The sequence below is a fragment of the Tiliqua scincoides genome, chromosome 2 (genome assembly GCF_035046505.1).
Source record: "Tiliqua scincoides isolate rTilSci1 chromosome 2, rTilSci1.hap2, whole genome shotgun sequence".
Classification (NCBI taxonomy): domain Eukaryota; kingdom Metazoa; phylum Chordata; class Lepidosauria; order Squamata; family Scincidae; genus Tiliqua; species Tiliqua scincoides.
The window spans coordinates 6,351,240-6,375,893 of NC_089822.1; the positions used below are offsets into that span (position 1 = coordinate 6,351,240).

The following is a 24,654-nucleotide window of genomic DNA, read 5'->3' on the forward strand; positions in this document are numbered from 1 at the left end:
GGGGCTTAGCGGAACAGGTCCTCTGGAGAGCTTGAGGAGGAGCGAAGGCCTCCAGGGTGGCCATAGCGGATGCCTGAAAAAAACCCATACCTCAGACTGTCACAAAAATATTTTATGGAGGCATAAAATGTGCGACTGTCTCTGTGTGATGCTCTAGGCCTGAGCTCGCTTCTGGCGGCGTCCAGGTAGAGGCCCGGTTGGGCAGGCACTTGGGTACACACCCCTGTGACGTCAGCCTGAGGGGCCAACGGCGAGGAACGGCGCATGCGCGTCCCGGGCGAGTGCTGGGGGCGTCGCCGAAGAGGGCCAGTCCCGTCTCTGGGACTGTGAGGGGAGCGGCTTCTGCTCTGGCCTCCTCCAGAGGCTTCATGGGCGTGAGTGGCAGCCCAAGCAGGGCCCAGGCATGTCCGCCCAGAGGCTCAGTTCCGTTGAGTTCAGTGGGGCTTCCTCCCAGGAAGGTGTCCGTGTCGGGTGGGCAGAGAGGACCACTAGAGACAGCCGCCCACACTGAGTGTTGGAAGGGTCAGCACAGACAGAGGGAAATGTTAACCGGTGGAACTCCTTGCCACATGATATGTTGGAAGACATTAGGCAGAAGGTGGATGGAGGGATGCTCTTTCCCTCTCACACAACACCTGAACCAGGGGACACCCACTCAACCTGAGTACTGGGAGAGTTAGGACAGACAGAAGAAAATATTTCATTACTCAGCATGTAGTCAGTCTGTGGAACTCCTTGCCACAGGATGTAGTGATGGCACCTGGTCTCGCTGCTTTCACACACCAGAACCAGGGGACATCCACTCAAACTGAATGTTGGCAGAGTTAGGACAAAGGAAAATATTAGTGAAACTTTTTGCCGCATGATAAGGGGGAAGACGTTAGGCAGGAAGTGGATAGGATGCTCTTTTTCCTCTCCCACAACACCAGAACCAGGGGACATCCACTCAGTGTCAGGAGAGCTGGGACAGACAAAAGAAAATATTAATCCGTGGAACTCCTTGCCACATATGGGAGAAAACATTATGTAGGAGGTGGATGGAGGGATGCTCTTTTCTATCCACTCTATCCACCCCCTGCATACTCTTGCACTAGGGCAAAAAGTGGAATTGTCACAGACCACAAGGCTGTGGGCGGTCTGATCTCTGTCCTCTATGGTAGTCTGTCCCCAGAGTGCTCACCCACAGACTGTCAAAGATAGAGAATGGACCACCCACAGCCACAGCCACAGCAGACACTTCAGTGTGTGTGGCTGCAGGTGGGCTGTTCTCTGCCCTCTCTGGTGGTCTGACACTAAAAGTAATCAAAGGTGATTCCCCTCCCCCCCCAAAGATCTCACAGACCACTTCTCAGGGTCTTGCAGACCACCTTTGGTCCACACACAGGTTGGTCACCAGTGGGATAAAGATGCTCTTTTCCCTACACACAAAACTTGAACAAGGGGACATCCACTAACATTGAGTATTGGGAGAGTCAGGACAGACAATAGAAAATGTTTCTTTTGTCATGCAGGTAGTTTGTGAAACTCTTTGCCCAGCATGTAGGTAGTTGGTGGAACTCTGCCACAGGATGTGGTGATGGCATCCGGCCTGGATGTCTTCACATAACATCAGAACCAGGGGACATCCACTCAAACTGAGTGTCAGGAGAGTTAGGACAGACAAAAGAAAATATTTCTTTACCCAGCATGTAACTAGTCTGTAGAACTCCTTGCCACAGGATGTGGTGATGGCACTTGCCTAGATGCTTTGAAAGGGGATTGGACATTTTTCTGGAGGAAAGCTCTATGAAGCCGTAATAGGTATGTGCAACCTCCTGACATGAGAAATGGGTTACCTCAGAGTGCCAGAAGCAAGGGAGAGCATCAGGATTCAGGTCTCTTGTTGTCTTGTGTGCTCTCTGAGGCATTTGGTGGGCCACTGGGAGTTACAGGAAGCTGGACTAGATGGGCCTATGGCCTGATTCAGCGGGGCTGTTCTTATGTTCTTCGAAGCAGAGATGGCTGCAGTAGCAGTGAGCTGGTGGTAAGGTGCAGCTTATGTCTTATCCAGCATATAATGAATCTGAACTCCTTGCCACAGGAAGTTGAGGTGGCACATAGTCTAGATGCTTTTAAAAGATAAGTGGATGGATTTATGGAGGAAAACTCTATCCAAGGTTACAAGCAATGATTATACACAACATCCTAGTTTTAGAGGTAGCCTATCTCTGAATGCCAGGTACAAGGGGAATAGCAGCAGGGTACAGGTGACTTGCAGAGAACAGGCATATTGGAAATGTTATAAAGGCATTGTTCAAATTAGGAAGCCTATGCTTTCTTGTTTTTCTCTTCTAACAGAATTCTTCCCCTTTATCACATACTTGGTATTATTCACAAAACAGCTTGCAAAAATTACACACCTGTAAACAGCCGGCTGCTGTTTGCAATGTTTATGGACCATGTTCAGCAAAGCCCTCTGCACATATCCCAGACCTCAACATGTTTCCATTCATGACCTACAGTACTTTGTACTGTACTCCCATATAACATATTTTTACATTGAGCAAGGTGAAACTGTGTGCGTAATTAACATTTGCAAAATCGTCAACAGTACAAACAGAAGTTGGTGCAATAAGGTATTTCATCTATGTGTAGCATAGTTAAGACCTTTTGAATCCTTCACACATTCAGCAGTTTATATGAGCAGTTATCATAATGCCTTTCTAATAGTAGTTTACACAGGACCTGTGAAGGAAGGGGGTGGATAAATTCCTCCTCCTTTCTGACTCTCTTGTTTGCCAGCCTCCCAGCCTTTATATGCATAGGGTATGAACAGAATTCATATTTTTGCTAGTTCTTATGTAAGAAAAACAGAAACAATAAAGTACAGTTCACTTGACCAGTGGTGTCATTACAGGGGTGCAAACCACCCTGGGTGGCACACTCAGGGGTGTGTGTGACACCACTACTGGCCAAAATGGTAAAAAATGTTGGGAATTGCAAATACCATCATGTTATATATCAATTGAGGCATACAGAATGCCATGAAACAAACCACATAGAATACAGATATTTTAATCAAATGTTATGACCAAATTACTAGAAAAGGAAAACGCAACTGCCTTATGTAACAAAAAGTAGATTTTTCATTACTCAAAACTAGCCAATGAGACTTCAAGAGCCACTGAGATGTTGTTATGACACAGTAGGGAACCAACAAGGTGTTTGTATGAATCGGCTCTCATTCCCATGTCTAAGAGCTAATACTAGAACTTTTATTCAGCTGTATGAGTGTCATCAAGTTGGTCACTGGTTTTTCTGCAGGTTACTGATTTGCTGGGTGACTTGTACTGTTATATATTGAAATAAACAAAGTACATGGGGGTTACACCAACCCTAGTGATGCCACTGCATTTGGCCTGTGCGTAGGATATTGTAATTTATTCCATATGGTCTAGGTCCATCATGGGGGTGACACGAACCCTAGTGATGTCTCTGCACTGACATACTCCTATAGTCTTAAATATGTTGCTTCAAAACAACATAATTTACTCTCATAACTTCCACGAAGTCTATGGCTGACAGTCTGTGTGGAGCTGAAATCATTTCTGAAAAAATGAAGCAGAGCATAGCCAGGGTTGAGAGTTTTTTTTGGAAGTTGCAAGGTATTTTTGTCCACTTTTAAAAAAAAATCCATTCATCAAAACATTAGTTTACACACAGTATCCACAGTTCATTTTATACAAACATTTTACACTTGGAAATCCCAAGAAATAAAAAAGATTAACTGTAAGATTTACTAATAAGAACTTTACTTGCTAAAGGAAGTTTTCAGAAGTCATGTGTTTCTAGTTCTTTAGGTCTAATTCCTCGTACGTTTTGCATACAGTTGCAAGGTGTAATTAATTTTCAAACCACTCTTCTTATCTGACAGCTTAAAATGTTATCAGCATGTAAAAATATCAATCATTTACTCAGCTGCAAAAGTCTACTCAAAATCCACTCACATGCTACAATATTCAACATTTACATTTCTATGGTATGGTAAATCCCACAAGCCAGATTTCACTGTCTGCAAAGTCTTTAACATTAGTCTATTTGTCAACATGGTCATTAGTGAAGCACAGTTCAACTCAAAACTGTACTGTTAGGAAATGCAGCCCTGAGCAAAAAGGTATTCAACAGCACCTTTAAGCAATTACAATATGTTACAACACATACTGTAAACATGTGATGCTTTTAATGGTCAAGTGAGAAAATCCTTTCTGCGGTCGGTGTAGCTATAATGCTTTTGCACTGATTCCATCCCCTGGTGTAATTAAATGGAAATAGATACTAATAATACAATAAATAGAAATGGCGTCTTTATTGAGACAGCGTGTGGCTTTGATAGCTGAGCCAGATTGGATCTCAACAAACATAATGCAAATTGGTCTACAATTTGTTCCAGATGCTGTGCAGGTTGTTCTGAAGAGGCTGTCTTCAACCAAACAACAAAAGCAACACAATGGTAATTGAGTTCAAGGCAATTAACGGAACTGCAAAGAAAAACAAAAAGAGCATTATTCTTTCTCACAAATGACAAACAGAACATTTCATTATAAAATCAAGAGCCCAATCCTAGGCATGTCTACTCAGAAATAAGTCCAATTACAGTCAATGGAGCTTAATTCCAGATAAGTGTGGACAGAATTGCAACCTGAGTCCAATTCTGGGCTCAACATTCCAGCTTACCGCTGGCGTGCACTGAGGCTTACTGCTGGGCGAGTGCCCATGCTGGTTCAGCGCTGGCCAGGTGCCCAGCCTCTGCCACTCGGTGGTCGCACGGACAGCCGAGCCATGGTAAGGTAAGTGGGGGTGGAGGAGAGGCATGATGAGGAAAGTGGGAGGCGTGCTGGGGGGAGGAAGCAGGGAGGGAGGGAGGCAGGTCCGGTGGAGCTCCTCTCCACCAGATCCAGAGCATTCATGCGGGGCTTGGCGCCTTCCACGAACACTCTTCCCTCACTGCTAACCTTTTGGTCAGCGGTGAATCCAGTAGCCTCATTTCGGGGGATAAAAGTCCCCTTCTCCCAAGGTGCCGCTCGCGGCTGCCGTGGGCGTGTTGGATGTGGTGGGGGCCGTTTTCAGTACTGCCACAGCTGTGTGCCATGGGAGTGCAGGACTGGGTTGTAAGAACAGAGGATTTTGATGCATTTCAGTATGTACGTTTAAGGGACAATAGCATCAGTAAAAAAGACTTTTGAAGGGCCTGTCCATAAAATACTTCACATCTGGAAACCATTTTTGTCCTCCCGCCTCCTCTTTCACAATTAAACACTCTAGTAACAGCCATCATCTGTAAAGTATGTCAAACGCACCATGCCACATGCAGGCACAATTTTTTTTAAAAATTCCTGCAACATGTAACTTGATTAAATGTAAGGAATGTTTCATTATTGACAAAGGGGAAAAAACAATATGTTTTTAAAAATGCAGTTTTTCATTATCAATTTGTCATGAAGGGTCATTTAGAAAGGCTCACATTACACAAAGAAAAGAAAGAACTGGGGTAGGTGATGAATCTGGGGTCAAAGAAAAGCAAAGAAGTTCAACAGATAATCCGGTCATACAGGCAGCAGAGAGAACAGAAATGATGAAGAATAGGCAAAGGCTTAGAACTGGTTCACACACATTACCACTACATTCCTTCCATGTGGTCACCCCCATGCTTGTGAACAATTAGCACCCTGATCATAAGGATGTCTCTACTCAGAAGTCCTATTGTGTTCTATGTTCGAATTCATAGAATTCGCCAATTCTATGCTTGGGATCCTGGAACGTCCTGGAACGTGCTGGAATCCCTAGCATGTATGCACTGCTGAAACAGAGACGCCTGCGTTGGCTCGGTCATGTCGTGAGAATGGATGATGGCCGGATCCCAAAGGATCTCCTCTATGGAGAACTCGTGCAAGGAAAGCGCCCTACAGGTAGACCACAGCTGCGATGCAAGGACATCTGCAAGAGGGATCTGAAGGCCTTAGGGATGGACCTCAACAAGTGGGAAACCCTGGCCTCTGAGCGGCCCGCTTGGAGGCAGGCTGTGCAGCATGGCCTTTCCCAGTTTGAAGAGACACTTTGCCAACAGTCTGAGGCAAAGAGGCAAAGAAGGAAGGCCCATAGCCAGGGAGACAGACCAGGGATCATGCTTGGGATCATTAGAAAAGGCTAATATTATAATGCCGTTGTACAAATCGATGGTAAGGCCACACCTGGAGTATTGTGTCCAGTTCTGGTCGCCGCATCTCAAAAAAGACATAGTGGAAATGGAAAAGGTGCAAAAGAGAGCGACTAAGATGATTACGGGGCTGGGGCACCTTCCTTATGAGGAAAGGCTACGGCGTTTGGGCCTCTTCAGCCTAGAAAAGAGGCGCCTCAGGGGGGACATGATTGAGACATACAAAATTATGCAGGGGATGGACAAAGTGGATAGAGAGATGCTCTTTACACTCTCACATAACACCAGAACCAGGGGACATCCAATAAAATTGCGTGTTGAGAGAGTTAGAACAGACAAAAGAAAATATTTCTTTACTCAGCATGTGGTTGGTCTATGGAACTCCTTGCCTCAGGATGTGGTGATGGCATCTGGCCTGGAAGCCTTTAAAAGGGGATTGGACAGGTTTCTGGAGGAAAAATCCATTATGGGTTACAAGCCATGATGTGTATGTGCAACCTCCTGATTTTAGAAATGGGCTCTGTCAGAATGCCAGATGCAAGGGAGGGCACCAGGATGAGGTCTCTTGTTATCTGGTGTGCTCCCTGGGACATTTGGTGGGCCGCTTTGAGATACAGGAAGCTAGGCTAGATGGGCCTATGGCCTGATCCAGTGGGGCTTTTCTTATGTTCTTATGTTCAATGGGGCTAAGTTCATAGGACTGCAGCCTGATCCTATGGTCTGTTGAAGATTACATAGATGTAAGGGCCCTTGTTCTGCTGCAATGCCATGCATCATAGTGTTGCAGTTGCACACCTAGGAAATTACACAGATGCAGCAACATGAGACAATTCAAATGAGTTTACAATGCTTTTAAGGGTGTCAGTAATACCTGCAATAACAGACGCTTTATGAGAAAAGTACTTTAACACTTTCTTTTTTGAAAAATATGTTTAACTTACCTCTCATTACAGTTCTTACAGATCGGATAAGATTCATTAATTGTGCTTTAATGCCTGGGTCTTCTCCAAATCCTCCAATCCCTTGGTCGGTTCCCCAGCCAACTGTATAACACATAAGTTTTATTTAAGTAAATATGCAGATAATTTTCATTATGATGCACCAGTCATATGAATGAGCAATGTGCCTTGATAAAGAGAAATCATGTGAGGTCCAAAAACTGTTACATCTTATTTGAGAATCAGATTATCCATTTAAAAATGAATTGAGATGGATACCAGTTACAAAGGAAAGGTTCTACAAAACTAAAATTATGTTAAGTAATTATTTGAAGATAGGAAAAAAGATCAAAGATTGGGCTGACTATTTCAATTTTCCATAGAAATCTTGCATACTTTAAAAGCCAATACATCTTCAAGACTGGAAGAGCACACGGAAGAGGGATGTGCCAAGAGTTAAACTGGGACAAACATTCTACTTCTTGATGAGTTGTCTGTCTTATACCACATCTCAAGATAATAATTTACAGCAGTAATTCCCAAACTCTCCCAGAGTTTCCTATCATTAAACCAGAAGTGGGATATGATAGCTATTTCTAGTTGTTCTGAGATGCGGGTAGCCTATCAGAGGGAGGCTCTGCTAATTTTGCTGCAACTCCCACTGGTGCAAGTTTCTTGGTGCACCTACACAGGGGTGGGGACCCAAATCTGTTTATATGCAACTGCGCATATATATACATAATTTTTTAAAGACAGAAATATAAACAGATCAGAGACATTCAAGTGACACTGACAGCACTAGCCTATGCAAGTCTACTTAGAAGGAAGCCCCACTAAATTCAATGAGATTTACTCCCAGGTAGTGTGTCTCTGATTGCAGACTATGAGGGCAGGTCTCCACACCAAGGAGAAATGGACAAAAGGCAAGAGAGCAGGGCTCCCCAAACGTTTTAGCACCAGGACCCACTTCTAAAAATGACAATCTATCACAACCCACTAAACAAAACAAGAGATCTAGAAAGAAATATTTTATTTATTAAGCCATTTCTGCCCAACATTGCATATATGCAACAGGGGCCAAATGTATACGTCTGTGGACTAGGCAAAAATGGGTTAATAATAGTAACAATTGTGGTCCTGTGCACCTGAGGCTGCTAGAACCCTTACATATAGTATGTGTGCGTAGACATTTATTAGACTCTCCCTACAAATGGAGTTCAAGGACTGTTTCGCCAAACCTTTACAGTTGTGCCAGGGTACCCAGAAGGATGAACTGGGCAGCAAGATATGCATTTAATGAGATTTTTCACAGTCAGGTAGGTGTTATTGACTGGTTTGTTTTATCCAGACAGCGAGTCCTTCACTAGGGCCTGGGATGGCTGGCTTTTATTTCTATTACAATAATATAATATATTATAATATTGTAATTATTATATAATATTACACTACATAATATTACATAATTACATAATATTACATAATATTATTATGGTAATATTGATCAAGAGCTTGCGTCTTGAGTACACTTCTGTACTGCAGTGAGTCATGGACTCTTCACACACAACAGGAGAGGAAACTGAATGCTTTCCACATGCGCTGCCTCCGATGCATCCTCGGCATCACCTGGCAGGACAAAGTTCCAAACAACACAGTCTTGGAATGAGCTGGAATCCCCAGCATGTATGCACTGCTGAAACAGAGAATGGGCGATGGCCAGATCCCAAAGGATCTCCTCTATGGAGAATTCGTGGAGGGAAAGCGCCCTACAGGTAGACCACAGCTGTGATACAAGGACATCTGCAAGAGGGATCTGAAGGCCTTAGGAATGGACCTCAACAGATGGGAAACCCTGGCCTCTGAGCAGCCCACTTGGAGGCAGGCTGTGCAGCATGGCCTCTCCCGGTTTGAAGAGACACTTGCCCAACAGACCGAGGCAAAGAAGGAAGGCCCATAGCCAGGGAGACAGACCAGGGACAGACTGCACTTGCTCCCAGTGTGGAAGAGATTGTCACTCCTGAATCGGCCTTTTCAGCCACACTAGACGCTGTTCCAGAACCACCATTCAGAGCGCGATACCAGAGTCTTCCAAGACTGAAGGCTGCCAACAACAATATTATAAATACTGCCACAAAATGTAAGTTGTTCCCAGTAAAGCTGCTTTTAGCAGTTGGTGGATGGGAATTTCTGTGGGCCCTCGGCTCTTCAGGTGCTTTTCATAGTGTTTTGGAATGGTGCTGAGGATGCCAATCACCACTGGGATCACTTTGGCCTTCTTCTGCCACCGCCTCTCAATTTCTATTTGTCTTTGAATTTTGTCATTTTTTCAGTTCTTTTTCTTCTACTCTGCTATCACCTGGTATTGCTATATTGATGACGATGACAGTGGTGGCGATAATGATAATAATAATGGCGCAAACCAGCAGTAGTCATCCCAGTTGTGATTGGTACACTGTGCAGTCCCAAAAATGCTTGAGCTGCATTTAAAGCATTGGAACATTGACAAAATTACTATTGGTCAAATTCAAAAAGCTCTCCTGTTTGGTTCAGCACACATTATTCTTAAATACGCTACCTCTTAGGCCCCTGGGTGGGGCCCTACTAGCGATCAACGCCAAGTCCGAGCAGCTGTGATATGCAAGCTGTGATATGTAATATGCAGCTGTGATAAATGTGTGAAATAATAAAGACTGTGGCACAAAAAAGAAATAATAATAATAATAAAACTTTATTTTTATCCCGCCCTTCTCCCTAACGGGACCCAGGGTAATACCAATAGTAATACCAATAGTCTTAGGGGCCTTGGGTGCTCTCCCAAAACAGCTGGAAAAAAACATCGGGATGAACACAAGCACCACAAGCCAATTACAAAAGTCCACCATACTAGGAACAGTGCATAGACTCCAGTGACATTTGTAGCACAACACCATGAAAACAAAAAATAGCTGCCTATCCTAGGTCCTTGGGAAGGACTTGATAGGGGGACATATACAAAAACAACACAACTATACAAAAATAGAAAATAATGTTGTATTCTTGTTATTCAGAACATTTATACACCACTTTTCGACAAGAGGGATTTCCAGGCCAGACCAAAGGCTGAAACTGGGTTCATTTTTTCACCACCCACCAAAAATCGGCTTGCGACCCACTGGTGGGTCTTGATCAACAGTATGGGGAGCACTGCAGGAGAGTAAGGCAAGATCATTGGAGGCTGCTGGGCTTGGGGGTGTGTGTGTGTGTGAACATAAGAACATAAGAACATAAGAACAGCCCCACTGGATCAGGCCATAGGCCCATCTAGTCCAGCTTCCTGTATCTCACAGCGGCCCACCAAATGCCCCAGGGAGCACACCAGATAACAAGAGACCTCATCCTGGTGTTCTCCCCTACATCTGGCATTCTGACTTAACCCATTCCTAAAATCAGGAGGTTGCGCATACACATCATGGCTTGTACCCCATAATGGATTTTTCCTCCAGAAACTCGTCCAATCCCCTTTTAAAGGCGTCTAGGCTAGACGCCAGCACCACATCCTGTGGCAAGGAGTTCCACAGACCGACCACGCGCTGAGTAAAGAAATATTTTCTTTTGTCTGTCCTAACCCGCCCAACACTCAATTTTAGTGGATGTCCCCTGGTTCTGGTATTATGTGAGAGTGTAAAGAGCATCTCCCTATCCACTCTGTCCATCCCCTGCATAATTTTGTATGTCTCAATCATGTCCCCCCTCAAGCGTCTCTTTTCTAGGCTGAAAAGGCCCAAACGCCGTAGCCTTTCCTCATAAGGAAGGTGCCCCAGCCCCGTAATCATCTTAGTCGCTCTCTTTTGCACCTTTTCCATTTCCACTATGTCTTTTTTGAGATGCGGCGACCAGAACTGGACACAATACTCCAGGTGTGGCCTTACCATAGATTTGTACAACGGCATTATAATACTAACCGTTTTGTTCTCAATACCCTTCCTAATGATCCCAAGCATAGAATTGGCCTTCTTCACTGCCACCGCACATTGGGTTGACACTTTCATCGACCTGTCCACCACCACCCCAAGATCTCTCTCCTGATCTGTCACAGACAGCTCAGAACCCATCAGCCTATATCTAAAGTTTTGATTTTTTGCCCCAATGTGCATGACTTTACACTTACTGACATTGAAGCGCATCTGCCATTTTGCTGCCCATTCTGCCAGTCTGGAGAGATCCTTCTGGAGCTCCTCACAATCACTTCTGGTCTTTACCACTCGGAAAAGTTTGGTGTCATCTGCAAACTTAGCCACTTCACTGCTCAACCCTGTCTCCAGGTCATTTATGAAGAGGTTGAAAAGCACCGGTCCCAGGACAGATCCTTGGGGCACACCGCTTTTCACCTCTCTCCATTGTGAAAATTGCCCATTGACACCCACTCTCTGCTTCCTGGCCTCCAACCAGTTCTCAATCCACGAGAGGACCTGTCCTCTAATTCCCTGACTGTGGAGTTTTTTCAGTAGCCTTTGGTGAGGGACCGTGTCAAACGCCTTCTGAAAGTCCAGATATATGATGTCCACGGGTTCTCCCGCATCCACATGCCTGTTGACCTTTTCAAAGAATTCTATAAGGTTCGTGAGGCAAGACTTACCCTTACAGAAGCCATGCTGACTCTCCCTCAGCAAGGCCTGTTCGTCTATGTGTTTTGAGATCCTATCTTTGATGAGGCATTCCACCATCTTACCCGGTATGGATGTTAGGCTGACCGGCCTATAGTTTCCCGGGTCCCCCCTCTTTCCCTTTTTAAAAATAGGCGTGACATTTGCTATCCTCCAATCTTCTGGCACTGTGGCCGATTTGAGGGACAAGTTGCATACCTTAGTCAAGAGATCTGCAACTTCATTCTTCAATTCCTTAATAACCCTTGGGTGGATGCCATCAGGGCCCGGTGACTTATTGATCTTTAATTTATCAATGAGGTCTGAAACATCTTCTCTTTTAACCTCTATCTGACTTAACTCCTCAGTTAGGAGGGGCCGTTCGGGCAGCGGTATCTGCCCGAGGTCTTCTGCCGTGAAGACAGATGCAAAGAACTCATTTAATTTCTCTGCCATCTCTAAGTCTCCTTTTATCTCCCCTTTCCCTCCCTCACCATCCAGAGGGCCAACCGCTTCTCTGGCGGGTTTCCTGCTTCTAACATATTTGAAGAAGCTTTTATTATTTCCCTTAATGTTGCTGGCCATGCGTTCCTCATAGTCTCGCTTGGCCTCCCCTATCACCTTCTTACATTTCTTTTGCCATAGTTTATGTTCCTTTTTATTCTCTTCATTAGGGCAAGACTTCCATTTACGGAAGGAAGCTTCCTTGCCCTTCACAGCTTCTCTAACTTGGCTGGTTAGCCATGCGGGCACTCTCCTGGATTTAGTGGAACCCTTCTTTCTTTGCGGTATACACCTCTGCTGGGCCTCTATTACAGGGAGGTGTGGTGGGTGGGGAGACAGAGGAGGCAGAGCCTCACTGCCGGAGTCCTTTGAAAAGCACTGCTGCTGTGTGAGGTGAGGCAGAGCCCCCCACTGGAGTTCTTTGAAAAGTCTTGCTGCCCTGTGAGGTGAAGTTCTTTCAAAGGACTCCAGTGGGGAGGCTCTGCCTCCCCTGCCTCCCCACCCACTACACGTCCCTGCTACACAAAGATCATGCACATCACAAAAGGTTCCATCATCACAGCCAGCCTCTGTGTCTTCAGCAGGCCCCCCACGTGTTGGGGTTTACACGTGTAGCTCTGGACACGTTCACACGTTACACGAGAGTCCCCAAGCGAGCAGAGGGGAAGGGGAAGGGGGTGGAGAGCCCCTCGCCTCCTCCCAGCCCCCGGAATACCCTCGCCCTCCTGCCCGAAGGCGTGACCCGTCTCTCCCGCGGGCTCTTCGGAGTGCGCATGCGCGTGCCCCTCTGGGAGAGGGCGGGGGGCTGAGGGTCGGACTCACTCCGGCGGAGGAAGCGCTCCTCGTGCAGCACGGCGATGGCGTTGACGAAGAGCAGCGCGGCCTGCAGCAGCGAGTAGAGCGTGAAGGCCATCGCGGGCCCGGCGAGCGAGAGGCTCCCCGAGCTTTCCGCCCAGCAGCTGCAGCAGCGCCAACAGCTGCTGCTTCCCTACTGCGCATGCACAGCGCTGCTTGGACGTGGTGCGGGGCGGGGCTCCGAGAGGAGTGACGTGAAGGGCGCGAGGTTCCTCCCGCGGGCGGATGGGCGGGGCTTCGGGTTTGGGGGCGGGGCGCACTTTAAATCTGAATGGACCACAAGGGCGTGCAGAGGGAGCGCAGGAGTCTTTAACCCTTTCCCTGCAGGTTGTCCCCAGAACCGTCATCCGGGTCTTCAGTCACGACATTAATTAATTAATCCTAAAATCAATTAATGTTTGAAATTTTAATTAATTAATCAATTAACCTTAGAAATTAATTAATTCTTAAAATGTTAAAAATTAAGTAATTAATCTTAAAAATTAATCGATTAATTAATCAATCAATCAATTTTTAAAATTTCTAATTAATTTTTGAAATTCCCATCAACTAGGAATCATATTATTAATTATTAACAATAACCATTATTAATCATTAATCAGTTAATTATTAACCAACTTAACATTAATTAAATAATTAATATCAATCAAATAATATTAATTAAATAAACTCTACCAATTAAATAATTTAATACTTATTAATCAGTTAATTATTTTTAACAATGACTAACCATCAACTAATTAATCATTTACCATCAATAGCTAATTATTATTATTGATAATTTATTGATTGATTCATTAATTAGTTAATTAATAAATTATAAATTAATGGAAATTTCAAAAATCAGACATGCATTTACAAGTGTCCGAAACTCCCATTACTGTGGCTAGGAATGCCCCGTTGAAAACACGCACACGGATGCATGCATGCGCATCCGCGCACACGCACACATGTTTCTTGTACCAACCCCAATGAGTAGTGAGAAGTTCGCCCCTGCACATAGCTGCAGCCACTCTTGCCAGGCCTGTGCCAAGGTGCTGGGGGAATGCCTGCAACCTGGACAGGAACCTTCAGCAGTCATGCAGATGCCAGCAGGGCAGCCATAGCAGTGGGCGTGGCACAGTGGAGCAGAGGGTGGCTGGTGCTGCAGAGCAGGCAGGTGCCCTGGGCTGGGCAGCACCTGCAAGCAGACTTTGGGCAGAGGGAGCTGGCAGGAACTGCCCCAGCAGCCCTGGGCACAGTTGAGAGAGTGAGGGAGCGCAGCTGGAGCAGCACTTGGAAGAAGGGAAGGGCAGCCTGTGCTGTGAGCAGGACCTGGGGTGCCCCTTTCTCTCTTGCTCAAAAGGCACTTGAGGGAGGCCAGCAGTGGGAAGCTGATCTTTTGGAAAACCAGTTTTTCCCCAGGTCCATGCTCCAGGAGTGAGTGGTGTGGACTGCCAGTGGCCCCTGCCTGACGGAGCACCCTGGTTGGTGGGCAAGACGTCACTGCCCCCTTGGCCAAATCTACCCAAACAGATGCTTTCTCAACCCCAGGGGGGCAGCAGGACTCCACCCATCTCCTCCTCTGCCACGTCCTCCTTCTGGGGTGGTGTCTCTGGCAACAGGCATTGTTTTGATTGTCAGGACAGTATCCCAGAAGTCCTGCCCTCCTGTTGCAGGCTGGGATGCTGGAATTCAATTGTCAGTGCTGCTGTTCAGGGTGCTGAAGGCACTGCCAGTTTTCTCCCCCTGGGCCCTCAGTGCCAGCCAGACCTTCTTCTCTAGCTGATATTGCATGTGATGCAAGGTTGTCTAGCACAGTCTTGTGTGTGTTCCCCACCCACTGACCGTTGCCTAATATCGTTGCCAGTCATTTCATTCACAGATCCCAGAGAGTTGCAAGAACACACTCCTCTTTCTTCCACAAGGACGCAATCCTTCCCAAAAGGTTTCCCATAAGTCTTTGATGACAGTGACATCATCGCCAATACTCAGAGGTTCTACAGCCAGTGGTGCAGCTTGGAGGTGCAAGCACTAAATTTTGCAGCGCCTGAATGCGCTGTACAAGTGGCTCCTCCGCTTCAGAGCCAGGCATTCCACTTCCGTTTTGCTTCCACTGCCCGGCATGGCTCCGAAGGGGAGAGGGATGGGCCACTTGCACGGCACGTTCAGGCACCTGTATAACTTAGTGCTTCGCACCCTCCCAGCTACACCCCTGGCCACAGTGCAGCCACAAAAGAGGTCCATGCCAGAGTGCAAAGTATTAGAGGAAACATTGCTTCTATCCAGTGTTTGAGTGTAACTTGAGAGTGCAAGGCACTGGGGAACACATTTGAGTAGACGCTTAAACTAGCAAGTGAAATTATGGCTTAATTAGTGTTCATATGTTCCTTACTTAATGATTTTGTAGATTGTGTGTGTATTTTTTTTTTAATGCTGCATTTGCTTTCAGTAGTTAGCATTGCTGTGCTATTTAGGGGGCCTAATTTCATTATTGTCTCTTTTAATATTTTTATTTTGTTTCTGAAGTAAATAGAGTTTGAAATAGTAATTAAAAAACACATCAGGTCCTAATTGTTATTTACCCAAAATGCAGGTGTCAAGATTAATAACGGATTCCAAGCTAAAACAATTATGCTTGTGTTGCATCAACTGTGTGTGGCCTCTGGGCACTCCTGTAAAGCAGATAATAACAAAGCAAATAATAACTGGAGCTCAGGGAAACTACCCAGCTACTGATGCAGAAATAGACAAATTTTGTCTCACTTATAGCGTCCGTTTTGATTGGCAGTGGGGCTCTGATTTGCATCATCATCGTGGTTTTATTTCCCAGTAATCATACAGTATACGAATGCCTTAATTCTGAATGGTTGACAGATTTTATTACCCAATCAGAGCATAATGTCTAGCAACATTGTAGTGCTTTGATGGCTGCTATGAAATCCTCCTTTTGATAGGAGCAAAGGCACGGGGCAGGGAGAAGGGCAGTGAAATGGTTCCCTTGTGTCTCCTGCTTAGAGGCCTCCCGTAGATCTTGAACAGAGTAATCACATCTCTCTCTTGGAGTATTTCAAGGGCTTCAAGTGTTTGGGGGCATTTTTTTTAACTCCAGAAAGTGTTTGCTTCTCTAGGGTATTTTCACCAGCAAAAAGAGGTCTGTCTTTTGCCCCATTTCATAGCAATAAGGTGCACACATGATCAGTGGCATAGCTAAGAGGGGCAGGGGGTACATTGCCCTGCGTACCATGCCTTGAAGGGGTGTCTTCGAAGTCTTTGAAAGGCTCTTCTGGTTTTTTTTTTGCCTTTTGGAGGCCTCTAAAACAACCCCTCAAGGTATGGTAGGGCTTCAGAAGATACCCAGTCCCTGTCCCCCGTCCCCCAGTGACAGATGTGGGTATGGGCGGTGTTAAAATTTTTGTGCCTTGGAGTGCCAGATGCCTTAGCTACCCCACTGCATATGATTCAGTTCAATGTCATACAACTGACTCCAAAACATGGACCAGTGTTCTTACAGCGCAATCCTAATTTGCGCTAGAACAGGTAGACTGGCGGGCCTGTGCTGTACCCAGCGCGAGTTTGGGGCTGTCTGAGGCTCGGCCTGAGGCAAGGAGAAACTTTTCCCCTTACCCCGGGGAAAGCTGCAGCAGCCCCAATGGGCTACTCATATCTAAACCACCTAAATCAGTGATGCAAATCCATGCAGCCCAGAGCTGCCCCAGGCTGCCTGGGAACGGGGCTAGGATCCGGCATAAGTGGATCCCCCTGCCCCGAAACGCCTCCTCCCTGCCTTCTCCCCACACCTCCCCCAGACCCCTGCACTGGTGGAGCTCAGCCAGCATGAACCTACTAGGCTCCAGGGCTCACATCAGTGCGAGGAGGCCAGTGCACAGACTTGCACCAGCTTGTCTTCCCCAAGAGTGGCATGAAAGTGTTTTACGGCGCCTTCATGGCACTTTTTGGCCGGCACAAGGGACTTGCCAAAAGGGGTGCTCTGGATTGCACCCTTAATCCCTTATTCCATGTTTTAGTTAGAGGTGCAGTTCTGTTAAGTATTTATTGAACTTGATTTCAAATGCATATTAAAAAGAAAAAAAAAAGGGAGAAACAAAAGAAAACTAGCATGTATTGCTGGCTTCCAGGTTCCATAGACACAACTAACGAATTCTGACAGATCAGAGTTTACGTGTTAGGCTAATTTGGGAAATAAGGAAATACATTTTTGGGGTCACTCACAAAAAACCCCTTGGGGTATTCTCCCGTTCAGTCCTTTTGTGCAGTTTCCTGCTTTAAGCCCTTGTGAGAGTGCTTGGCCAGAACTACTGACATACTGGTCAGTGGATGACTTTGACCAGTCACTCTCAGCCTAGCCTACCTCACAAGGTTGTTGTGAGGATAACATGGGAGATGTGGGACTGTGGAACCACCCTGAGCTCCTGGGAAGAAAGGCAGGATAAAAATGTAGTCGCAGAGCCAGAGAAACAAATATTTAGAGGGAGCAAAGTGCATGGGGGAGTTTGAGCCAAAAGAGAAATAATGATATGTTTTGCATTCATGCTCTCATCCTAAGCACTTTTTCCCTGGAGAAAGTTTCATTTTGATGGATTTAACTTTGAAATAACATGTTGATTTGTGCCTTGTTTTAATTTCTAGTTGTTAACTCAAGAAAGGGTCCATCAGCAATGGGATGGGGGGGGGAGCAAGCTGCTTGGGGCAATTGCTCCCTCCTGGTCTGACCTATGTAAAAATGCGATAAATAATGATATTCCTTTGTAACATCATCTGCAACTTATCCCACTTCCTGACTTTGTATACTTTTCCACACTGAATTTTCCTCACCCCTGCTAGTGGCTTCCTGAGTTGTGGAGGGGTAATACAGCTTACATACAGCGCATAACGTACATACAGCGTAATGATGTCAAAGCACAGGGTCAGTTCCGCTTAACATTACGAACTAGAGAGGGCTTGACACAGGGCTGCCATTTGCAGTGGCAGCCTGGAGTCTCTTGTAATGCTTTGTTCTGCCCTTATTCCCAGTTAGTCCCCTGTCTCTGAGAGGGCATAGTACATTAAAAATAGCTTTTTCCTCTTTCCCAGGCGCATCAGTGCAGGGAGACCTGACTTTAAGCAATTGAGTCTGAGTGTTGTACAGGATGATAGAGCTAAGTTATATTTGCTCCCCTCGATACACATGTGTGAATCCCATTAGTGTAAATGGAATATAAATGTGTATGTACTGAGGGTGAGATAGACTCTCAGGAAAGGAAGGTCAGGTATCTGGTCTATGTGGAATAGCAGTGGAACATGATAATACCTGTGGGGAGAAAACAATTTGGTGCTCTAAACGCTTTAGCTCTTTCATTAGCAGAGACAATATTATCCAAATTTACAGATACATTTTGGGTATATAGCACACTGCTTAGATCACAACATACAGTATTTCTCTGTCACAAAGCTGGAATGCACTGTTATCTTGCAGCCAGTGGTGTTGCCAGGAATCGATAAATGAGGCTCAAAATAAGAATTTCCTAGCTTGGCATACTCACTTATCTTGCAAGTTGAGCTCCCTTGTCCTCTATTCAGATTTATTTATTTATTTATTTATTTATTTATTTATTTATTTATTTATTTAAAGGGGATATTGGGATATTGCTCTATCCCAAAGATTCAGGAAGGCTCACACATAGAAATTAAAAACAGTATAAAACAGAAGTGCCTGCGCTAACAAAATGGCATAGATCAGCATCCACTAGGGACTAGGGAGCATTGGAGGGGGTAAGTAAACAATTTCCTTCCTTACCTCTCCTGCTAGCCTGGTCCCCGGTCAGCCTGTGGGATGCAGCGGAATCTGCATCATTGCACCTGCATTGTGCAGGCCAGCCCTGGATAGGATTGGGCCATTAGAAACTTTCATTCCCAGTGCCCCACAGCTGAAGGAGTTCATTCAGTTGAGGGGCTACAACATCTGTGCAGCAAGGACAGCAAGAAAGGTGCAGTGGCAGCTACCCAACAGTTGCAAAATTCCTTCCTCCGAGAGACTCACCAATGACATACAACATACAACAAACCTTTATTAGGCATATAGTTTTACAACTAATATCTCCAAACAGTCATGTATGAAGGTATATATTAAAAGAGAGATAGGAAATAAGAGTTAAAACACACCAGTTTGCTTACACAGTTACTCCAAGTTGCTTAGAGCCAGCAACTTAGCCCGCTTCAAGTTGCTCACATGTAGAAATTTAGCAACTGGAAGGGTCACAGATTCAAATTCACCTGCCAGCAAAAGTTGTAAAGAGGTGATCTCAGAGAGACCTTTTTTGTTTCCAGATAATGAGGGGAGATACTGGTCTCTGAGCACCTGATTAAAAGCACAATGCAGAACAATATGTGGAAGAGAGTCTACCTCTCTGAGGCCACAATTGCAAAATCGTTCTTCCTTCGGGGCATTTCTAAACCTACCAAGTAGGTCATTAGAAGGCAACACTTTGCATCCGGCTAATGTAAAAGCCCTCCTTTCAAAGGGGCACTCTAAGAAGGACAGGTATTTTGGTTGTAGACCAAAGGTATTGTTAAGATGGAAATTTAGGGGTGAACATTTTTTTTGTGCTGCAGCCAAAATCTCTTGCCTTTCTATGTCTATTAGTCTTGTTATCAAGAGCCTGATAGAAGTCTCAAGTGTAGCAGCTCCTTGTAGATCTTCCTTGAGACCCATTTGTCTAATCTTCTTATTGAATAGAGCTAAGCAAGGAGACAACAGCGAGTCAGTCAATAACCCCTTTAACAATGGATTTTGGTCAGCCCTGAAGCACACTTTGGCCCAGTATTTTAAGAAACTGGACCAAGCTAGAAACTCCAGCCTATATTGGCCTGTCTCCAGGCAAAGTGCCGCGAAGGGAACACAATGAGGTACACCTAAGATCTTGTATAGAAAATTAGAATGTATCTTTTCAATTGAATCATTTAATGCTGGCATCCAAACAGGAATGCCATACAAAATTTGAGGTGTAACTTTGGCATTAAAAGCCTGGAGAGCAGCTGGAATGAATGAATTACCCCAAGAGAAGAAAAAGCGAGTAATAGCCTGAACAGCTAGTTTGGATGAATTAATTACTGTAAGACGATGGGAAGACCAGAAATGCCGGTAGTGAAACCGGAGACCAAGATACTGAAATTCCTTTACTTGTTGTATTGTTTTACCATTGAAGAGCCAAGACACCAATGACTTTACCTTAGGCAGGTTCAATATTTGTCTCCAGCATCGATTGACTGTTAGTGTCTTTAAACTGTTCGTATTCCACCTGAGGAGGTGTGACCTGCGATGCTACCTGATGCCAGTATCTCTACCACAATATGCTGAAAAAGAAATCAGCCCCTTGCACACTTTCACAGATCCAGATGTGCGTTGGCAGACTCAGGGTGAAAGGCACCCCAAATCTGCTGCCTCCCCCCCCCCATCTGCTGCAGACACAAGGTGCATCAGATCACCTCATGGCAAGGCTGGTGGGGTATACCACTTTTCTATAAAGCATATCCAAGCCTTTCACGACACTTTCAGTATAACAGTAGCGCAACACAACTAGAGCATTGCTCATGTAGCATAATAAAATAAACAAAAACAAGAGCTGAACAGCCAAAAATAATGGAAGATTGTATAGAACAACAACAAAGCAGCAAGGGAACACTGCTTAAAACAGCAGCCGGCTCCAACCCCAATCTACACACACTGAAATGAGCCACCATGGTACCACCTGTGTCCATCTCGGAGGAAGATGTTTGAGAGCCACAATATTTAAGAAACATGCAGTGCAATCCTAACCTACCCTGAAGCAGACAGGCCGGCCATCCTGCACTGTAACCAAAGCAGGATTGGGGCTGAAATCTGTTGGCAAAGGACACTCTCTTGTAAAAATGTTGATAGCCGCCGACATTTTCTTGTGCATTCCTTGATGTGAGATATAAACATTGATGTGACCATTTATGCAATAGGCGGAGAGATGAAGGAAGTTGGAATGACTGCTTCACTAGCAGAAAGAAACTGTCTATTCAGATTTATTGTTCATATTCTGAGTGTGCAGCATTGGCCTTGGTGGTCACAGAAATGAAGAAGTAACCAGAGTTCAGCTAATTAACATGGACTCTGTGCTGGTTTTCGAACCTTTTGACCCAAAGGCTTTCATGGAAAGGATTGAAAGAAGTCTTGGTCCCATCATTGCTTTGGAGACATGTCGGATGGGGAGATAGAAGGCGTGAATGAGAAAGAAAGCATCATATTGCCATCGGGTTTTCCTTCAGGGTCAGGAACTGTTGGTGCTTCCGTCTCTGATACGTAGCCTATATATGCTGGGCCATTAACCTGTGCTGTAAAGATCTGATCTCCATCATGCTTTGCAACAACATTTACTACCACTGTTTCAGATGCAGCAAGCTCTTTGCTGGGACGACTTGATTTCCCCCAACTGAAATAAGCAGAACACACAACAAAATTCAGGCTGAATTAAACACAGGAAACTGTCACGCTCAGCATTGTCTCCCTTAGAAGTAGCAGCTCTGGAGTTTCAGACAAGGGACTTTCTCAGTTCGAATGGAGATACTGAGAATTGAAGCTGGGACCTTCTATGTGCAGAGCAGGTGCTCTTCCACATTGGTCTTTTTGCCATTCTGGGCCATCATACAGTTTTGGTATGTCCAATATGAGAAACCAAAGATCCCATAGATCTTTGGTTTCCCATATTGGGATCTAGGTGTACCATAGATGATGATGATGATGATGATGATGATGATGATGATACAGGTATTTCTATACCGCCTTTCTTGGTCCTCAGATTTCTCCTTAGACTTTATTCAAGGCGGTTTACATAGGCAGGCAATTTTTAAATCCCCATAGGGATTTTTACAATTTGAAATAAGGTTTCTATCTTTCAAGAAAGCACAACATTCAGATGTTTCTTTCTTGATCTGGTCGCACATTCTGGTCTCCATGCTCCCACGCTCAGAGCAGATGGAATAGCTCGGCTCAGCTTGTCAGCTGCTTCAAGGTCGCACAGTGCCGGTGGCCTCGAACTGGCGACCTTTGGATGTTATCTTCAGGCAAATGGAGGCTCAACCCTTTAGACCAGACCTCCTGCCCAATATGGGATCCCAATATGGGAAACCAAACAGCCTGCCTGGGAATCTGTGTAGTTGAATGGGGAAAAGCTGGGAAGAACTGTGTAACAAGGAAGAAAATAATGAGCATTGGGGCTCTCCCATATTTTACCAAGCCAGCCCCAGACTCCATACCTACCACACACTGTTAATCCTGCACCTTTCCCCTCACCCCTATATTCTTTGCCTGATGTAGGTTGCTCGTGTCACTTCTGTATTTTGTACAGCATCATAGCAATAGTTACAAGATCAAGGGGCTCACACACAGAGTTGCCAATACTCCAAAGTCAGCCTTGGAATAAAAACACATAACACCACTTTCTGCACTTCTAACTTGGGAAAACACCAAAATCCATGAAAAAATAAAACCATTTTCATCCACTTCTACCTATGAGGAATGGGCTGGGCTGGCTCCATGGTCTCTACATACCAGAAAATACTTTAAGGTGTGTGTGTGTGGGGGGGGGGGTGTTTCAGAGTTGTGTTCGTGGATATGTTTTCAGTGTGAACTTAATGCAAACATGAAAACACTGTGCAAGCCTCACACATTCTCCAGAAATACTGCACCTTTGAACATGCAACCCACGCTTTTGGATGGCCTTCAGTGCAATGACCAGCACAGCTAAGAGGAGGATGCTGCCACAGAGAGAGACCATGACAATCTCGTAGGTTTGACAGGAAGGACCTAGGCACAGAGAAGGAACAATGTGAGTAAACTTCATTTGCAACAATGAAAGTGCCTTAAATGTACATCTTTGGGAGGAGTCGCTGCAATGGTCTGTGCCCATTTTCTGGATGACATCCAAAGGAGTGCATGGGCTTGAAATGAGGAATAGAGAGTGATGATAATTTGCATGACCTGAGATATGATATGTTGGCCCTCTGTCTCCTGATCTGGACAAGACTCACCCCAGAACTGGGTTAGATGAGATCTTTAATGAAGTTTGCCACTGGCACTGAGATCTATGGATTCAACAACCTTCAGGTGGTAGGAGACAGAAACGTCTTCAGCAATGGAATAGCAAGAGGTGGTGCAAAGCGCTAAGTTTTGCAGGAAGTCTCACCACGGCATGCAGGCGGCCCTTCCTCTTCCCCTCTGGAGCCATTCCCGGTGGTGCTTTGCTCCCACTGCTGGGAATGGCTCGGAGGGGGAGGGGCTGCCAGCATACTGTGATGAGACTCCCTGTGAAACTTAGTCCTTTGCACCCCCTTCTTGCTATGACAATGGTTATCAGCACAGTCCTTTGCACAGTTCTGGCTACCTGCTTAGCACGAGAACACTCTGTGGCAATCAAGACCTTTAAATTTTTTAATTATGGAATTAATACATTACTAACAATAACCCTTATTGTAACACTGATCCAGCTTAGGAAAGCAGAGTACCTGGCATGCTAGGGAAAAATGTCCCATGAAGTCCATTCTGTCCAGGAGCAGGCATGCTGCAAAAACAAAGCAAAATGGAAAGGCCTTAAAATACAAAGGATGTTCATGTTATAGATTAGGAGTGCATAAATTCCTGGGGGCTGGGGATAAGAATAGGCCCTCAGTTTGGCTGTACTTGTCGTAAGAGATGACTAAACAGCCACCGGGTAGATGGGACTCGTTAGCCTGGGAAGGCAGCTCATCTGAGAGAAGGAAAACTCTGATCCCAAACCTCCACTGCCTTGTGGCTACACCCAGTTATGGAAAAGGCTTCAGGAGTCAACCCTGAGGCAAAATCCGGAGCCGGAGTCCCTGAGGCAGTTCATGGCTGAACACAGTCACGTTCTGGCAAATCCTGCGACGCCGCTGGAACCAACCGTATTGGCCTCTGCCTTTCCATTGGACCATTTCAGTGACGTGGAGAAGGAGGATTTGCTGCATGGGAAACAGTCTATCCTCCATATCTACTTTACCCAGGCTTCGCGCACTGGAGAGGACACTCTGTTCCAGAACCACCATTCAGAGTGCAATATCGTGGTCTTCCAAGACTGAAGGATGCCAACAAAAAAAATTCCTGTCTCTGCACTTTGGTGTGTGTGTGGGGGTGTGTGAGTGGATTGGATTCACCGCATACTATTTACACTCATTTAGCATCAACTCTCATATTCAGCCCACTGTCAATCAGAGATGGCCAAAACATTATCTGGGACCCCTCGTATTTCCCATCCCCTTCACATTTCATATGTGAACACTTCCCATCAGCACCTATCTTTAGTCAAGCCATTGGTTCTACATACTGAATGCTCATGTTGCAGACGGTTAAGAACATAAGAAGAGCCCCACTGGATCAGGCCAAAGGCTTCTAGTCCAGCTTCCTGCATCTCACAGTGGTCCACCAAATGCTTCAGAGAGCACACAAGTCAACAAGAGAACTGCATCCTGGTGCCCTCCCTTGCATCTGACATAGCCCATTTCTAAAATCAGGAGGTTGCACATACAC

The 24,654-nt window shown here is 45.4% G+C and overlaps 1 protein-coding gene across 1 annotated transcript; it reads right to left on the minus strand.

Moving 5' to 3' along the window:
- Window positions 1-4,321: 4,321 nt before the first annotated feature.
- IER3IP1 (immediate early response 3 interacting protein 1) lies at window positions 4,322-13,260 on the minus strand. Its single transcript, XM_066617225.1, has 3 exons — window positions 13,077-13,260; window positions 7,135-7,236; window positions 4,322-4,517 (listed from the first exon to the last, which is right to left on the minus strand). Exons 1-3 carry the CDS (start codon window positions 13,165-13,167, stop codon window positions 4,462-4,464), a joined length of 249 nt encoding a protein of 82 aa, XP_066473322.1. The 5' UTR covers window positions 13,168-13,260; the 3' UTR covers window positions 4,322-4,461.
- Between the last annotated feature and the right edge of the window lie 11,394 nt (window positions 13,261-24,654).

Bases quoted from the DNA above. Each gene is read 5' to 3' on its own strand.
- IER3IP1 (XM_066617225.1), bottom strand. From the start codon at position 13,167: ATGGCCTTCACGCTCTACTCGCTGCTGCAGGCCGCGCTGCTCTTCGTC. The intron at 7,237-13,076 runs GTGAGTCCGACC...TGTGTTATACAG, and splicing joins GGAGCGCTTCCTCCGCCGGA to TTGGCTGGGGAACCGACCAA. The intron at 4,518-7,134 runs GTAAGTTAAACA...TTTTCTTTGCAG, and splicing joins TGTAAGAACTGTAATGAGAG to TTCCGTTAATTGCCTTGAAC.